At 45.6% G+C, this 16,479-nt stretch overlaps 1 protein-coding gene across 3 annotated transcripts in view; it reads right to left on the minus strand.

Moving 5' to 3' along the window:
* Window positions 1–3,935: 3,935 nt before the first annotated feature.
* The window catches only part of LOC144093952 (uncharacterized), an 80,658-nt gene continuing 68,114 nt past the window's right edge, over window positions 3,936–16,479 (minus strand). For all 3 annotated transcript variants that reach the window (XM_077627723.1, XM_077627727.1, XM_077627724.1), the window contains 4 exons: window positions 15,589–15,905; window positions 14,459–14,579; window positions 7,356–7,448; window positions 3,936–5,041 (listed from right to left, as the gene is read on the minus strand). In XM_077627723.1, the coding sequence (XP_077483849.1) occupies window positions 4,985–5,041; window positions 7,356–7,448; window positions 14,459–14,579; window positions 15,589–15,905 (588 nt within the window). In that variant the 3' untranslated portion in view covers window positions 3,936–4,984. The remainder of the gene's footprint in view (window positions 5,042–7,355; window positions 7,449–14,458; window positions 14,580–15,588; window positions 15,906–16,479) is intronic.

A 16,479-nucleotide genomic window follows, 5' to 3' on the forward strand; every position in this document is an offset into this window, starting at 1 on the left:
GCTTTCTCCCCTGGTTCCCTCGTCTTGCTTTGGTCGCCATCTCGCAGCGTCGGGCTTTGCGAAAAACCGAAAAACTTCTGTCCCAGTATGTTGGCCCATACCGTGTGCTCCACCAGGTCACCGCTGTCACCTACGAGGTCGACCCAGCCTTCCCAAAAACCACCTCCCGTGCAGCTCAGCGTGACAATGTCCACATCTCTCGCCTCAAGCCCTACCTCTCGCAATCGCGTGCCACGCTCTAATGTACACCGGAACGGTGTTTTTGCAACCGGGCGCCATGCAACGGATAATGTGAGTGAAGACGAAGTGAACGAAGTGTCTAGGTGGTGCGCGTGCTCTGGGCTTGGGTGCTCTGTGCTCGGTTCTCTATGCGGGCCCTGTGCTCTCAACCTGTGTGCTGTGCCCGGGTCGTTCTTGCGTCGCCCTCGCCTTGGACCACGTAACCATATTAATACTTTCCTAATTCTGTTAGTCCGACTCACTGTGTATTATATGCTGATGACACTACCGTGTCATTATCTAATACGTACATAGAGGATCTGACTCTTGAATTTGATGCCGTTCTAAGTAATTTAGCCAAATGGTGTGCTGATAATCAGTTAATGATTAATCCTGCTAAAACGAAATTCATATCCAAAAGTAGCCAGCATGTTCCGGCCTCTGGTTACAGCAACTTTCTCGGCGTTATTCTTGATTAAGCCCTTAAATTTTCCGTCCATATCGCTCATCAAAAAAATCTATGTTTGGCATCAGAGTGCTAAATAATGCGCGTCCATATTTTCCCTGCAACCTACTCCTATCTTTGTATTATGCCTTCATACATAGTCACATCACTTATGGGATTATCGCATGTGAAATACTTATCATTGTCATTTATCGTCTCTGCAACACTCACAAAACCAGGCCATCCACATTATTACCCGTAGCCCTTTCTCCCCTAATGCTCGTTCTTTATTGCAAGTCCACCAGCTTTTCCTCTTCTACTAATACTCGTTCTTTATTGCATGAGCATAATGAGCATAAATGGCACCCTACATTTTCAGTTTGTAGACCCCATCCTGCTGGTCAGTCACAACCCTACCAGATTTGCAGCAAGAATCAATTTTCTGCTCCCCAAAGTCCATACCAATTATGGTAAAACGACGTCGTCGTTTCAAGCAATTTCATTTTGGGATACATTGTCCCCACTCTGAAAACATCAGTTTCCTTGCCTGCATTCAAGAATAAGCTCAAGGTATTTTTGTTGGAATGCTGTTGTTTTATTCTCTTTTTATGTATATTACCTGCGTTATTTTGCTTGTAGACTGTTTTTGTGTTGAAGTATTGATTTGTTATTTTCTATATTTTATAATTATCCGCTGCTTATGCTGTAATTATTTCTTGTATTATTGATCTGTCGAAGGTCCCGGTGCAGTATTTGACAATGGGACCCTCGCCTGTACACTTGTGATGTTTCGTATATATTCTGGAAGCCATAAACAGTCATTTTACCCGAAAAAATGTCCCTGATTATTTTCACTGCGGTCCGCCTAGGTGGCGCCGTTGGCGCCGCGTCCATGATGACAGGTTTTCCGCCTTCTCCTCCTATATGAAAATAAGATATGTTTTAACGCCATAGCTTTAAATTTGCCGTTCTCCAGAACGGCGCTGTGAGCGAAAAATCGCGGGCATGACTCTGGCAGGTGGTCCCCAGAGAGCAACCTAGGAGGCAAGTGGGCCACCTAGGTCGCGTGACCACGCGGCGTCGTCACAACCTGCCCCCGGATAATGAACAAACTACCCGCCGTGGCAGATGGCAATTTAATTAATGAATGGTCGCTCGGGAAGAGCAACCTGGGTCGCACAAGGCCTAGCGCTTGCAGCACCTGCCCGCGCAGGGCAGTGACGCATCGCTTAACCGCTGCAACACTGCGCCAGGAGGGGAATGAGGACTCCCAGGGATCTATGAATGTAGAGAATGACCTTCTGCATATCTGGGAAGTAACCTATTACGCTATCGCATCTTAAAGGGACTATGCAATAAACTAATTGAGATTTCGTAAAACAGACGAGAGATAGGCATTCGATCACTCGTCACCCCAGTGCAAGAATTTTTGAGCTAGCATCAATAACAGCGAAGATATAGACGATTAAAAATTACGCTGCTCCTCTCCCCTCTCAACTCGTGCACGAGCAGCACCAGAAAAAAATTAAGAGAACCGCTCTGGGACTGGGCACCGCCCATGAATACGTCATCCGCGGACGTTTGTTTTGCAACTTCCGGTTGTCGCTCCTAGCCCCCCCCCCCCCCCCCCCAGCAGCAACGTCGGCGGCGTGGCGGCATCTCTCCGGTCTCTTCTCCTTCCTTGATTGTGGCGCGCGTCTGGTTTCTTTGCTTGTCATCTGCGGTAATTAGCAGTAATAAACCCGGACCTCGAGGTGCGACTGCTCGCTCTTACGGTCGTCATGGGCATCGAGCCCTATGCGTGGCCACGAAGAGCCGTGCGAGTGGCACCGGAACTCCCGGCAGAAGGAGGCGGCAGAGGAAAATTGAAACCATATGCGCGAAGGCAATGCCCTGGCTCGCGCTTGCGCGAGGCACGAGCAGACGATTTTCACGGCTACCGGAAGTGTGCCCGTGACGTCGTGGCTGCCGTGGCTCCAGCGAATGAGAGCGTGTGGTGGCCTGGCGACGTCATGGTACAGTGACGTCTTTGTTCCACGATTTTAGTTCCAAAATCTGTCACTACGAGTATACCAATCGGGCCGCGAATTTTGAAAAACACGGTTTTTAAAAGTTCACAATAAATTGCCGGCTCAGTTCTGAAGACTCATGCTTGGTGTGAATGCTTCTTAGCATCATTTCTAAGCATTGAAAACATTTACAAGTGACTTTTTGTTCGTTGCATAGTCCCTTTAAGTGCCGTTAGTTCCCAATGTAATTTTTAAATTCTTTTTCCATATTTCTCAGTCCCACAGCTAGGTGTTTGTTTCTTTGGGCAAGCGACCGCAGCGGTGGCCAAGTGGTTGAGCATCCGCCTCGCATGCGGGAGGTGCGGGGTTCGATCCCCAGTGCCGCCGGACACCCACAAATGACACAGTGGGTACAAACTTTCTCCTGCCCGGTGCTCGGCTTCTTAGGGTGAAATGCTTGAAAAAATGGGTCTTTGACCCCACCTTGTGCATTGAAAACTACCTTGTGCCATGGCGCTCTTTCGCATCAGCTGTCCTTACGACATAAAAATTTATCATCGCCATCATCTTTGGGCAAGCAACTTTTGACTTCCACAAAGCAATACCGTCTATAAAAGTCAGCAGAGCGGACATTACAGTTTTCCCTTCCTTCTTTCGAATGCACCCTATCGAGCCTCTCAGGTATCCTATTCATATCACATTATCAGATGTATTATTCCATTATATCAGATATCATACTCTTGTATGTAGCACTTTTATAACAAAGAGAACAGATTTCCTGTAAATGTGTTTGGGTGTTGCTGCATCGCACAATGCAGAACGTTCTTAGTCCCTCTTCCATCAGATTAGATGAAATGCCTTTTAATGTTTTAGGATGTGAATTCTTCGCGCGTCTTTTTTTTGTAGCGATAGCTACATTTTGGTAGCATTGCGAGCCTTCGGCGTGGCGGCGCCGTGGCGGTGGCGGCGCCGCCACCCTGTGGCTGCGACGCCACGCTGTCACGTGGTGGGTCACGTGATGTGGAGCAGCTGCCGGCGGCGCGGCGCCGTGGCTGGCCATGTGGTTCGTCACGTGGTAGGTCACATGACCAAGTTCCACTCGGCCAGCTGTACGTATCGTGTCACTCCAGGCTTAACGAGAGCTAAACCGCCGCCAATTTTTTTTTCGGTGCAATTTGTGCACTGACGTCATCAGCTCGGTTTGAGCTGTTGAAGCCAGCTCAAAGACAGAAAGTTTCGCTTTGCAACAAAGACACGGGTGCTATTTTCCTTTAATAATGCATTTATTGACTTCCTTTTACAGTTAGCAAAACATCTGTAAACAATGGGGGCTGCAGGAATAGGCCACAAAAAGAATATGAGCGCGGGAATGTGTTATCGGACCTCTCTCAAGAAACCTATAATAATTCGGCAGCGTTGTGAACACCTGATGAAGGAGAGCATTCAATCAATACTATTTACAAGGCGGGCGCTCTCCGCCAGGTGCTCAAGCGCAGCGAATTAATTCTTTGTTGGGAGCGCACCGACATTAGTGGTACATGTCCTCGCCTAAGCCATTGCACTGAGTTGGCCATACTTGGACTCAGCAGCTAAGCCCTCAACAAACGCGCTAATAACTTGGTTTGTCTAAGTTTACACCAAAAAGCAAAACTTCAATAGAATCAGCATCATATAAGCTAGTATTGCGGGCAAAACGTTAGATGTGCTTCACAGTGTAAAAAAAAACACGTCTTTTAATTACATATGCACATTCCGGTTAAAAATATGGTACAATGAAACGAAGCAATGATAGTCTATATTATGTACAAGCGCTCGCTGGCAAAAAAGAAAACAAATTGCGCACATGTAAGCGAATTTTATGGCAACATAAAAGTTTGGCCGATCGTAGCTCTGTCAGGGAGTTTCCCTTATTCCGCTCATGCAGGTCTGTCAAAAGAGGCATAGATAGAACGAGCCAAGGAGCTGCTTCCGCCGAGGATAAAATTATTGTAGCGTTTGTTAGAACAGCGACGGCAACAAGTGATTTTCTAAAGGCGGGGCTGGCGACTGTGCGACTTTCAAGCGCCAGCGAAACGAATGCAGCTAACAAACGCAACTAAACGACCACAGCTATAGCGAAACAAAGGTTTATGGATAGGGTACACTCGATTGTCTCAGCGGGCGCAAATTAAGAAAAAGACAAAGTCTCCGAACTAAAACAGCGGTAGCACTACCGCTGCTTCACTTTGTCGTTATCTGGTTAAGAATAATGCGGCAAGCGTCATTCTCTGGTGTATTCGAAGAACGCCGAGAGGTTCTTTGCCCGAGGCGTCTAGAAAGGTCGCGTAACAACATCCGAGTCTCCTGTCGACGATCCCGACTTGGAAGCCTGCAAGCAAGAGGCAAATGCAAGAAAAGAATTAGTAAGGAGCACACCCTTATCGAAATGGTCTTAGACTTCCTAGAGTTCTTATAGGCTCTATTGCCTTCCTATAAATATTTGTCGGTTCATAGTCTATAGACTTGCTACACACATGAGTCTACTAGAATACATGTACGCATATTAGTAGGTTTTCTATAGACTGTCTACAGGATTTGTTTGTCTGTAGACTATTATGTATGATTTGTCTATAGAAAGTCTATATACTTTATAGAAAGAAGTCTATGGACAGTCTAAAAAAGAATTTCGTAAGCCACGTTCTGAATGCTTCATGAGAAACGGGACCGCTACATTTCTTCGAGTTGCCGCATTCACCGAAAGCAGTTGCGAATATTACAATGAGCAGCAACAACGTATTCTTTCGTAATTGTCTGCCTTTTAAAAACATGAATATTAAGTGCAATTTTGAGCAGAAATTGTCCGGCATTGTACTTTATCTTTCTCATGCCATTCCTTTTTTTATTCTGCCACAAGCGAATTCGATGACGTCAGGAAAACAGGACGTATGATATAAAACCCCTCACGAAGCTTACGCAATCCTCAGCAGTTATCTTATACTCTTAGCAGAGCGCGTGTCACTAGCGCTACCACTTAGTGTATCGTGAGCCGCCACTACGCATGCGCCGATCGCCTTGAGGGAACCAGATGGCGCCACGTTCCCGTCCACAGCGCGTATGACTTCCGCTTCGGGGCCAATGAGCGTGCGCAGTAGCGGGGTGCGGTACGCGGCAAGCGGTAAGTGGTAAGTGGTAGCGCTATGATAAAAGAATATTATTGAGAAAGTTCAGGCACTACTGTGAGCTGCGGCGGAGACCTTGGCCAAGGAATGTCATTCCACAGGAGTGCCTTTTAGCCTGAGGTTAATGAATCTTCCTCGCACTAACTACGCAGCGAAAATCCTATGAGAGCTCTTTGCATGCCTGTGTGAAAGTTTTCGCCTTAATACAAGAGATAAAAAAATTCCGCCATCTCACCGAACTAAGCACCTTTGACCAATGATCATTTAACAGAAACAGCATGATAAAAGGGGTAATTACTCACCGACATCCACCCGAGCGCAGCCATATGGCTACAAAGGAAGGCAATGTAGCTCTCACAGAAAATTGGCAATTTCGTCCCATTTTTTTTTCGTCAGCTACGAAGCTGCTTCGAAAGCTGTATTGCTTTCCTGTGTAGCCGTATGTCGGCGCTTGGGTGGATATCAATGAGTAATTACTCCCTTATTTCGAATCTACTCCCCCTTGGGGGAGTTCCCTAAACATTGGATCAGGAATGGCATTGCCACAAAAGCTTTGTTGGCACTTACTGCCGAGGTGAGTGCAGCATCGCTAGAAATATAAAGCACGTTTGCTTGTTGTTGTTTTTTCGTACACATGAAATCATTAAAAAAATACAAGGCTGGCGATACAAGTTAGCTTGAGTTGCGTGGACTGATATTCACGAATGGAACCAGCGCAGAAAAAATGCGGCATAGCCAGATCTGTTGCTCGGCTGCTAGGTTTCTTAATGAAAGCAATGCAGAACTGCCTTCTCGCACAAACGCAAGGGGATAAAAAAAATAGCGCCGGTGATAACTGAAAACATTAGTGTACATGCTGCGCTTACATTTACAGCGTTTGTGCGCCGAAACGTTCGCGCTAACATGTTTTTGTTATACTGAAACCAAAGCCCGAACAAAGGTAATATACACTATAAACTCCCACCTGCGTCAAAATTGAATTAGCATAACAAAATTTGTTTTTCATACATGCACAAAGGTGCCTATTGAGCGAAAGCGAATTTTTAGCGGCATTATGCTCTATACTGGCGAATTAAGTCTTGGACGAGATGGCGTGAAATGACTATTCGGATACTACTACTCTGCAGTGCGTGATAAATCAGAAAAATAAAATGTGTGTCCTTCAGACGATCGATCACTTGAGCGCTTTACAATCTCAGAATCGAAAACAAAAACGTAATAGGACAGTCTACGCAAACTTCGGGGGCTTGAATTTGTTGTGTTATCTGGTCGCTTGAAGGCAAAAATAGCGATGCATATGCCTTCTCGGAAGAGGATAAAACGGCCGCCATTTCCTTCCTAAGACCTGGATAAACCGGTCGGTCCCAAGACACAATACCCCAGATTGAATGCTTTACTCGACCCGCCCTCCTATTTCGTGCGATTGGGAGGCACGAAAGAATCAGTTGAAGGCAAAATCGGAGCGGTGCCGTATGGGTTTGATAGGCGCCCGCTCGACGCGCGGATGGAAAACAAGTGATTTACCCTCCGCGTTCTCGAGGCGTCGGCGCGAAGACCCTGGATTGGACTAGCTGAAGGAGCGATGTCATTTCCGGAGTCATCAAAGCGGCTGTTTTCCTGAAAACAAGAGATTGGGGCATCCTGTCGTGAACAAAATGCGCCTCACTGTTGCGAAGAAACAGACAGACAGTAGAATGGATGCAAACAAAAAGACCTAACACACTGGAGTAGGAATCTGAGGCGCTTGCGGCTGGCAGCGCGCACGGTTTTTTTTTTTTTTCAAGGTTCTGTGAAATGAAGAAGGATAAGAGAAAGCGGAGGCTCGGATAGAACGGCAATGCGGGTCTCAGCCGTGGCTTCTATCTGCAATTGCAAAGCAGGACGCTACTGTGGCAATATAGCGTGTTTTAATGCTGCCGTGCGTAAATTCTTTTTTCTTTTTTTTTAATCATGATCTGTCATTCATGATAACAAGCAATTGAGGAAGGTTTTGAAGTGCAATAAAACAAAGAAGGTACCAATATACTACTAACAGAAATGGTGCGGGTAATCTGAAAACAAACTACGTAAAATATCTAAACTATTTTCGCAGAGGTATTCACGCGGAAAGAACATATCTTTACTCTCAATAATAGCTCAATTCCTAATATAAAAAATGCTACAAATTCAATTTAATGAGGTTGGTTTGGTGCACTATAACCCAAGTATAAAATATCCTCGGCTACCAGTCACATTGCACCGAATAAAAAGCTGTTTAAACAACCAGCCCAGAGTATTCCTCTAATTTTAACCACAGCCCTTTTTTTATTGCCATCATCCACATTACTGAAGATTTTCAGTCCGGGAGATGGTATACCGCCCCTTAAATCTGTCCACTCTTGTTCTCCCACGAGTACTGTCTGCAAAATGAAACGTGTCATATTCTCTCATGGAGGCCGTTATTCAAAACATGAGATACTTTTCAAGTATCAGCTAACCTTCCCCAAAGGCTTCCCATGCGACGCCCTCCTTGCTGGAATCACTAACGACTTAAAGTCATCGGTAGGCACTGGCATACAAGGTGACGCACTTTTTCTAGACTTTTGAACATATTTGACCGTCCACCACATCGCAAACTACAAATACAGATAACAAATGTGCGCTTTGACCTCGCGATTTGATGCATCAAAGAATTTAGTCCGCATGTGTGAGTGACTGCCACTCGACATTTTGCTCCACGAACTGTATATGTGCCTCAACACGCAATGCATGCATGTTTGGCGCTTTGCTTTTCCTTCTTGACATGAACGACTTCCCCAACCAGTCATAATACTACTCGTCGATGACTGCGCAATATATTGTAACCAGCTGACATTTTGTTTTTAAAGTTCAATTTTATTTACTTCCAGCATCATAAATTCTGAGGACCGTGAAAGAAAAGCCTATAAATGGGCTTAACTGGGTCCAACGTCCGAATACACGACAATGGCAGCAAATGGCAATGCAAATGCAGTGAATGAGACATGCAGGAATCTGGCATAAATCCGAGACATCAGGAAGGATATATACAAGAGACACAAGGGGTGTTTAATTAAGTGTACACTATATAGTGAAACGCAAAAGAAAGACAAAAATTCAGGCGCACTAAACAGTGGTATCAAAGCTACGAAACACTTTTCTTCTTTCGAAACGATTGCAGCGTATTACGTAGCTTCTGGCATTCTAATACAACACTGAGGCCATGATTGCACGGTGCATCCGGAAAAGAAAATAACCTTCAGTCACACCAAAACTACGGACGTGCCATTTACCCATGCCTCTCCTTGTAGATTTACACCTTACTTTTTATACATTCCTATCGAGCATAAAACCACACACTAGAAACCAGGACTTCATTTCCAGCCATATTTAATACGGTAGTATTATATTCCCTAAATCGCCAATATGCCCACTCTTCAGGACTAAAATTGCCCACGCATTCGTCATTTGCTACCTTAGTCATGGTTATTCTAACATAGCATTGAAGCCCTGGGAAGTTTTGGTGCTCGCTTCATTTTTTGTTGAGACTACTCAGCATACACCAGTGTTACCACATCAAAGAGTAGTACGTACGTTCTTGTCACTTCACACTAAGCACGCTTCTCTTGCTTTTTGTAAGGGTTAATTCTGACACGGAACATCTGATTAAGAACTCTTTCAAGCAAGCATGCGACCTACTTTCTCGACGCGATCATCCTTCCAAAGTACTGAGCCTTACACGTCCTTCACCCTTGCATGTGCACTTCTGAATACCCCTCACCACTACCCATCGGTATAACTTACCCTTGCATACATGTACAAAATCATGACTAACCAGATTTCACGAGCTTTCCTGCAACAATATTTCCTCGTAGCACTCAGTACTATCTATAACATTTGCATCGGTACACCCACGCTGAGTATTATACTTGTCGGCATGCACCAGACCTATACTAGTTAAGTACAATGCCTGTTTTTATTTGGTTTTACCATTTCTGGTTCACTGCTTTTCTATGCAATTTGTTCTTCCCGGCTAAGGTGTCCATCCCTTCCGACACAATGCCCTCTTCTAGGGGGCCTATGTCGATGATTTCTGTAAAACATAACTTACAAACGTTCCAACCAGTTAATGTGAACAATGTTGAATAAGCAAAATCTTAAAGCACCATGATTTGTAATGTTATTCTTTGGTGGGTTTGTTTCCACAGTAAGATCAGCGCCGCTAGCTTAGTCTCGTGCCATAAATTTGGCTGCAAGAAATCACAGAGACGCAATGAAATAAGACAGTTACGCAACCATACCCAACACTTCTGGACAAAAGCATTTTTGAAGACCAAAAAGTTTTTGAGCGCAATTTTTACATATATTGTAAGATTTCCTTATAATAATCAATATATCCGCTCATCTCCCGTCGGCAGGCTTTCATTTTTTTTTGCTATTAACGTTTTTGCTCTCCTCAAAACCGTTCCCCATTGGTTTTCTATGGCAGTCTTAAATGCTCGATGCGAGCGATGGAAACGCTCTAAAAGAAATATTTTGCTACATATCGGAAGAACGGACCTATACCATTAATATTTCTGTACCAGTACCTTAAAGTTTCCCAGTATTCAAAATTTTTGTCTAAGATTGTTGGACATGTGTTCCTGTGAACAAGGTAGCGATAGGTGAGGCACCTTTAGCATTAACCTGGAAAATGTGGGAATATCCTTCAAAACAAAAAGAATTATTTTGCGTTGTAAATTTCACTAGGGTTGCAATTTAAAGTAGTAACGTGTAGAAATTAGCACTCCTTTGCTTTTTCTTAATGTAACTTATTAACGTGCCTAAATAGAGTTAAAGGGAAGCTGAAGCACTTTTCGAAAAAAATGAGTTCCATGCGGCATTTTATAGTTTAGAGTCCGCTGAAAAAGAATATCGCATTCCAAAAGGGCGGAAATAAACGCAAAAAGCTGTTTTTTTGGAATAAAACGGGCACCAGCGTCTCAGGGCGCCGAGCGAACGCCGCGAATGGCCGGGATCGTCGTGACGTCATCTACGGGATCTCCGGCCAACACCGACTGTGTTGCTACGTAGCGCGTTGCATAAGCTGGCTTGAGAAATGCGTTTTGCAAATTATGGATCCATCGTTCACCAAAGCCCGGGCCGAAAAGCAGCAAGCAAAGCAAGACGGCCGGCAGACTACCCGTGAATGGCGTCACTTCCGCCAGTTCCGTTCCCCCATTCGGCGCTTCCGGAAACGAAGAGGGCGTGTCGGCGGCGGGTTTTTAGCAAGCGATTGCGGCTCATTTTGCGAACAGAATCGAAAAAAAATTTACACACATGATTTTCAAAGTCCCTTCTTTCCAACCACAGCGTTTCATGCTATTTGAAAACCGTTTCAGCTTCCCTTTAATTTTGCCGCCGGTGTGGCTGAGTGGTTATGGCGCTCGGCTGCTGGCCCGAAAGACGCGGGTTCTATCCCGGCCGCGGCGGTCGAATTTTGATGGAGGCGAAATTCTAGAGGCCCCTGTGCTGTGCGATGTCAGTGCGCGTTAAAGAACCCCAGGTGGTCGAAATTTCCTGAGACCTTCACTACGGCGTCTCTCATAGCCTGAGTCGCTTGAAACGTTTAACCACCACAAACCAAATGGAGTTAATTTCTAGCTTATTGGGCTGCGGCTTCCAGTACAGGCCAATAGAAATGAAATGTAAAGGTCGAAACAATGCCATTGAAGCGTTCAGTTCTAACTATTGTGTCCAAACCGAATATTCTTCGTGAAAAAGAACAGGTTGCGAAATATTTTGTTCGGTCACCATCGCTTGTGATCTGATCTTTCTCCGCACGATTCAATCGGCCCCTTTTTTCAGATCTCTTTCCGAACGCTTCGAGCCACAGAGCCGCACGCACTCAAGAAGTCGTTTGCCAACGCCAGATGCTCTACGCGCCAACAGATGACGTCAACAGACGAGGTGCGCAGATAGGAATGTAGCAAACGCGCTCAATGGCAGCGCACTCTTTCCTCATCTGCTGATCATCTTTTCGTCGTTTGCAGAAACCAGCCCCTCACACCACGGATTCGCGACCTCCACGCGAGCAAAGCCGTAACCCCCTGCGCGACTTATGAGTCCTCTGAGCACTGCCTGAGATAGTTTGCCTGCTCTAAGAACGCTAATGACATCGACAAGATTGAAACCGAAGAAGAAAGGCGTTGTAAACACCAACGTCCGACGGGAACTCTGAGCTCGGCTCAGATGATTGGCTGGATGATCAACGTCCGGGCGAGAAGGTATAATTAGCACCCAAAGCTTTCAAATCAGAACCAGGCCAGTTTCTTGTCTGCCAAAGGAACGAGAACTAACGCTCAGAGTGCCATACAGCTTTGAGCGGAAATTTGCACACTAATAATCCAAATCGTTCCAAATGAAAATATCTGCGAAGAAAAATTTCGGCCAAAGTCTACAATTCTGGATTCTACATACCAACACCACCTATGCTTGCCCGCTTCGAAATCCATGAGTATGTAATACCGATTACTAGAGCGTGACTAATTTTTCCCGAGAAATATTTTCTTGAAATTTGTACGTTAGAACAGCTCTTGTAGAACTGCATTTGCGACAGTTTGGTCCAAGGCCCTTTCCTCAAGCATATCATCCCGGAGGAAGCCGAGGAACAGGCCAGGGGGAATCTTGTAGCCAATAAAGAACCGGTGGGTACCTGGCAGCACTGCAGACAGAACTCAGCACCTCGAATGGTGCTATGCATGCATGTCTATTGTGATTTTCCTACCACCTGGCCTGCGTTCTTTCAGTGCTTCTCTAGCTTTTTCAACTTGAACACTCGTTCATAAATGAAAAAAAATTGTTTAATGAGACCAGAGTGGTCATATCAGAGCGAAATAATAAACTTTGGATCAAGGTCTAAAGCTACGTTGTCGCGGGAATTTTACCCATGTCGCAAGCTTAGAAAGAAAAGTCTCTCTCCGAGATATGCCCATGGCAGATTTTCTACCACATAACTATGTGCGGCATTTCCTTGGTTCTATACAGAAAGAAAAGACAGCGTGCGAGTATTGAAACTTACTTTTGTTCCCCTACTTTTCCAGCCTCGTTCACCATTCGTTCTTTATTTATATTTTAGTATTCCTCATCACACGACAACCCTCGAAGCGTTAATTCTGCAGGATTTATCTGGAGATCGTACAGAGCTCTAGGTATCGTCATCATCAGCCACACTACGCCCACTGCAGGACAAAACCCTCTCCTATATCCAATTAAATGGTCCTGTGTCACATGTAGCCACCTTATCCCCGACAACTTCCTAATCTCATCCGCCGCGCCCTGTTACGCTTGCCTTCTCTTGGAATCTAGTCCGATCACCTTAACGACCATCGGTTATCTTGCCTTCGCATTTAGGTGAAATTGGCCTAAAGCTACTTTCGCTGTCGATTCAATATGGGCATTTGTATGGACGCATGGCGCTGCCGGCAATCCTCAGAAATTGTTTCCAATATTCCTTTCAATGACAATCGGCCGTGAACGTTTTCGCGACAATCCATTTCAAAAGTCGCTTCTGTGCTCTGGTTGTATATGTCGGATGAGCCCAGAGCTTGTTTTTTATACATATATAACGCGCTCAGCGCGCTCTGCCAAGCTAAGTAGAATAGAATAGAATAAAATCGAAAGAAGGTTTATTGTCGGCAATATTTACATATTATTTTCAGCCGCATCTAAGCACCTCGGTGCTTAGGTGCGATGATCTGCATTTCAGCTGATGGTGGTCTTCTGGACTCGTAAATAAATAAATAAAACAACGCCTGCTATCATTTAGTAGAAAGCGCGTAGAAACGTAGGAATAATCTGAAAAACACAATGCAATCTTTGACATTCCGATATTGGTCGTTAATCGTCTCTGATCAGATTATCTGTTCGTCTAAATTAGCTATTATTCGAAGCTTCAGCAGTTCGTATCGCAAATAGTAAAGGAGCTTTAAAGCTATGAGCTTTTCCTCCCACCAATCTTTCCCCTCCCGCAGCCTGTTTCTCAGTTCGCTATCAGTGCCATGCCCACGTCTCGTACATCTGATAGCATCCCTGTCACACGCCCGGTGACGGGTTCATTGAAAAAGAAGAGTCCAAGATGATGGAAGCTCCATCTTCGGAAGATGATGGAAGAATCGAATTATTTGCCTCTTTTTATGCCTAAATACAAAATGATAAATAGCCTAGGATGTAGTCGGATGTCATGTAAAAGCGCGATCGATGGAGAGCTACCAAGACTGCCTAAAGATTAAGGTTTAGTAACTGCATCAGTTCCACTGGGAGTAATAAGGTATCTATAAATTCTATATTACGAAAGACTAAAACACATGCTCACACAACCACTACTCCTAAGACCAAAATTTATTTTACGTGTTTAGAGTAAAAAAAATTGTCCCCGTCCGGTTTCGAGACTAGAGCGGGAAAACAGATGCCACCGAAATGTCACCTTCGCGTCTAGTGTAGTCAAAGCATTTCATCCACTCAGAAAAAAAAAGAAACAAATTGTGAGTTTCCTAGTTCTCTATAATTTTGTCACATTATTGCATCTAGTTATACTGTCTTCTACGCGATTTATTTTATGTTTTCTTTGCGCCCGCTGTGGACGCGCTCACCTCAGCAAAGCCGCGCGAGGTGCTGGGTACGGCGTCGTCCGGCGCGTCCGGCGGCCGCAGCCTCTTCACCGCCGGCCGGATGGTCGTCTCGTCGTAGGACCGGCCCGCCTCCGAGACCGTGCTGTGAGACGGAGAGAGACCACACTTCCGTTAGTGCCACCGGCGGTGGTGGTGGTGGAAAACATTTACTCAAGGCTATTTACAGGAGAGACTGGGGACTGGCCTTAAGGTTCAGCCTCTTACAAATTCTAGGAGAGGTTCCTAGTCCGGGACCGTCCACTTTTCCTGTCCACTATACGCATCTGTTTTCTGAGATTTGCTCATGAGGAAATTACCCCTTATGACGAGGTCAGCAGCCGCTCTTGTGACCTAAAGTGTAGACTGTTGGAGAGTTTAGACATCATTCAGTGGTTTTCTAAAGAGTTAGCTGACGAGTAACGGGTGGTTTGCTTTGTTGTACAATTCGGCTGCTTGACTGGGCTTGGTCATGCTCGCCTTGTTAAAGGCATCAAAGCCTGGCTGATTTCGCTTAACTAAATGGGACCATCCTCGTCTTTATCTATCTGTTGTGTCACGTAGAGTGCGTCACGTGGTTAGCGTTATAGTCTTACTTTAGTTGGCTTTGCATCGGTTTTGAGTAGCGCAAAGCAACACGAGGATGACACACGTGTCTCGTCCTGTGTCCTCCTTAAATTTCTTCGCGCTTCTGAAAACATACCATAGAGACGCCTGGCCTTTCCTCTGAGTTTGCTGTCCGCGAAGAGATAAGCGCGTCGTAGCAAAGCTGACATGACAAGAAATGTTTTACGAACTTTTTCTAAACACGCATTCACAATTAAGGCAGAACCGCAAGAGCGCTTGTGCATTTCCCTACACTGAATTTAAGGGAGACTCAGAATGCAATGAACGCGTACACCGCGCGAAGAATACACGCGGTGTTCAAAAGGGCATGATTCGCGGCTGTTTGTTCTATAAAGACAACGCGAGAGCGTCCCTCTCCGTTTTCGTGTGTGCTGTCCTCCACTTGTGGTGCCTTTAGAGCACGGAGGGGTGCACGGCTGACAAGCGTTGCGACCAAAGGGCTAAAAAAAACACGACATAAACCAGCGCGAAGCAATCATCCGCCTCACCTCTTCTTAGTGAAGGTATTTGTGCCGTAGGCGTCCTCGTTCTGCTGCGACTGCGACTCCTGCGGGTCGGCGTCGGGCAGCGCCACCGAGCTCCGGAACTTGTCCACGTCTCGGGAGAATGTGGACGGTTGCGAGGCGTCTTCGCCGTGCGTCCGCTGCTGCTGCTTCTGCTGCAGCAGGTGCTGGCGCTCGGCGGCCCGCTTGGAGCTGTCCAGCCAGCGCGATGTGCCCGGCGTAATCGGGGCCGGAGGTGGGGGCGGAGGAGGCGCCGGGGCGTCGGGGCGGCGCTGCGCCGTAGTCGTGCCAGGTGGGCTGGCCTGTCGGCGGGTCAGAAAGCAAACAGCACCTCGCGTTCAGTCTGGTTTCAAGTCTATTTCACTTAAACAGCACACTTTTTGCGATGTATCCAGGCGAAGGCACTGCACCGATGGTTTTCATTACCAAGTGCCACTCCCCAGCCCAACTGGATTAAAAACCCTGTCACATTAGCAAATTTAATGTCATTCCAATCGAATGTCATCCGGTGTCTTTCAGTGCTACACGGCAAAAAAATAATTTCATTCGAAAATGATGACAGTGACGATCAGTGAAAAAAAAATATAGTACAATTCCAACACATCAACGCGCCTAAAATATGTTACAAATTGTTGTGCAGTGTTTTAAAAGCGGGTGAGAACATTTCTGGGCAATATTATAAGCTTAAAATATTATTTCAGGCCATTCTGCGGCACTTAAGCCATCAAAAATGACATTAAATGTTACCGTGTAGCAGCAGGTTAATCGCATTAGGTGCGAATGTCATTCCAAACGAATGACATTAAATTTGCTAGTGCAACAGGGGTATAAGATAGCTTGGTGGGCTAGTTGATACTGTACAAGTATCTACAAGTA

Source organism: Amblyomma americanum, chromosome 6, assembly GCF_052857255.1.
Source record: "Amblyomma americanum isolate KBUSLIRL-KWMA chromosome 6, ASM5285725v1, whole genome shotgun sequence".
NCBI classification, from domain to species: Eukaryota; Metazoa; Arthropoda; class Arachnida; order Ixodida; family Ixodidae; genus Amblyomma; species Amblyomma americanum.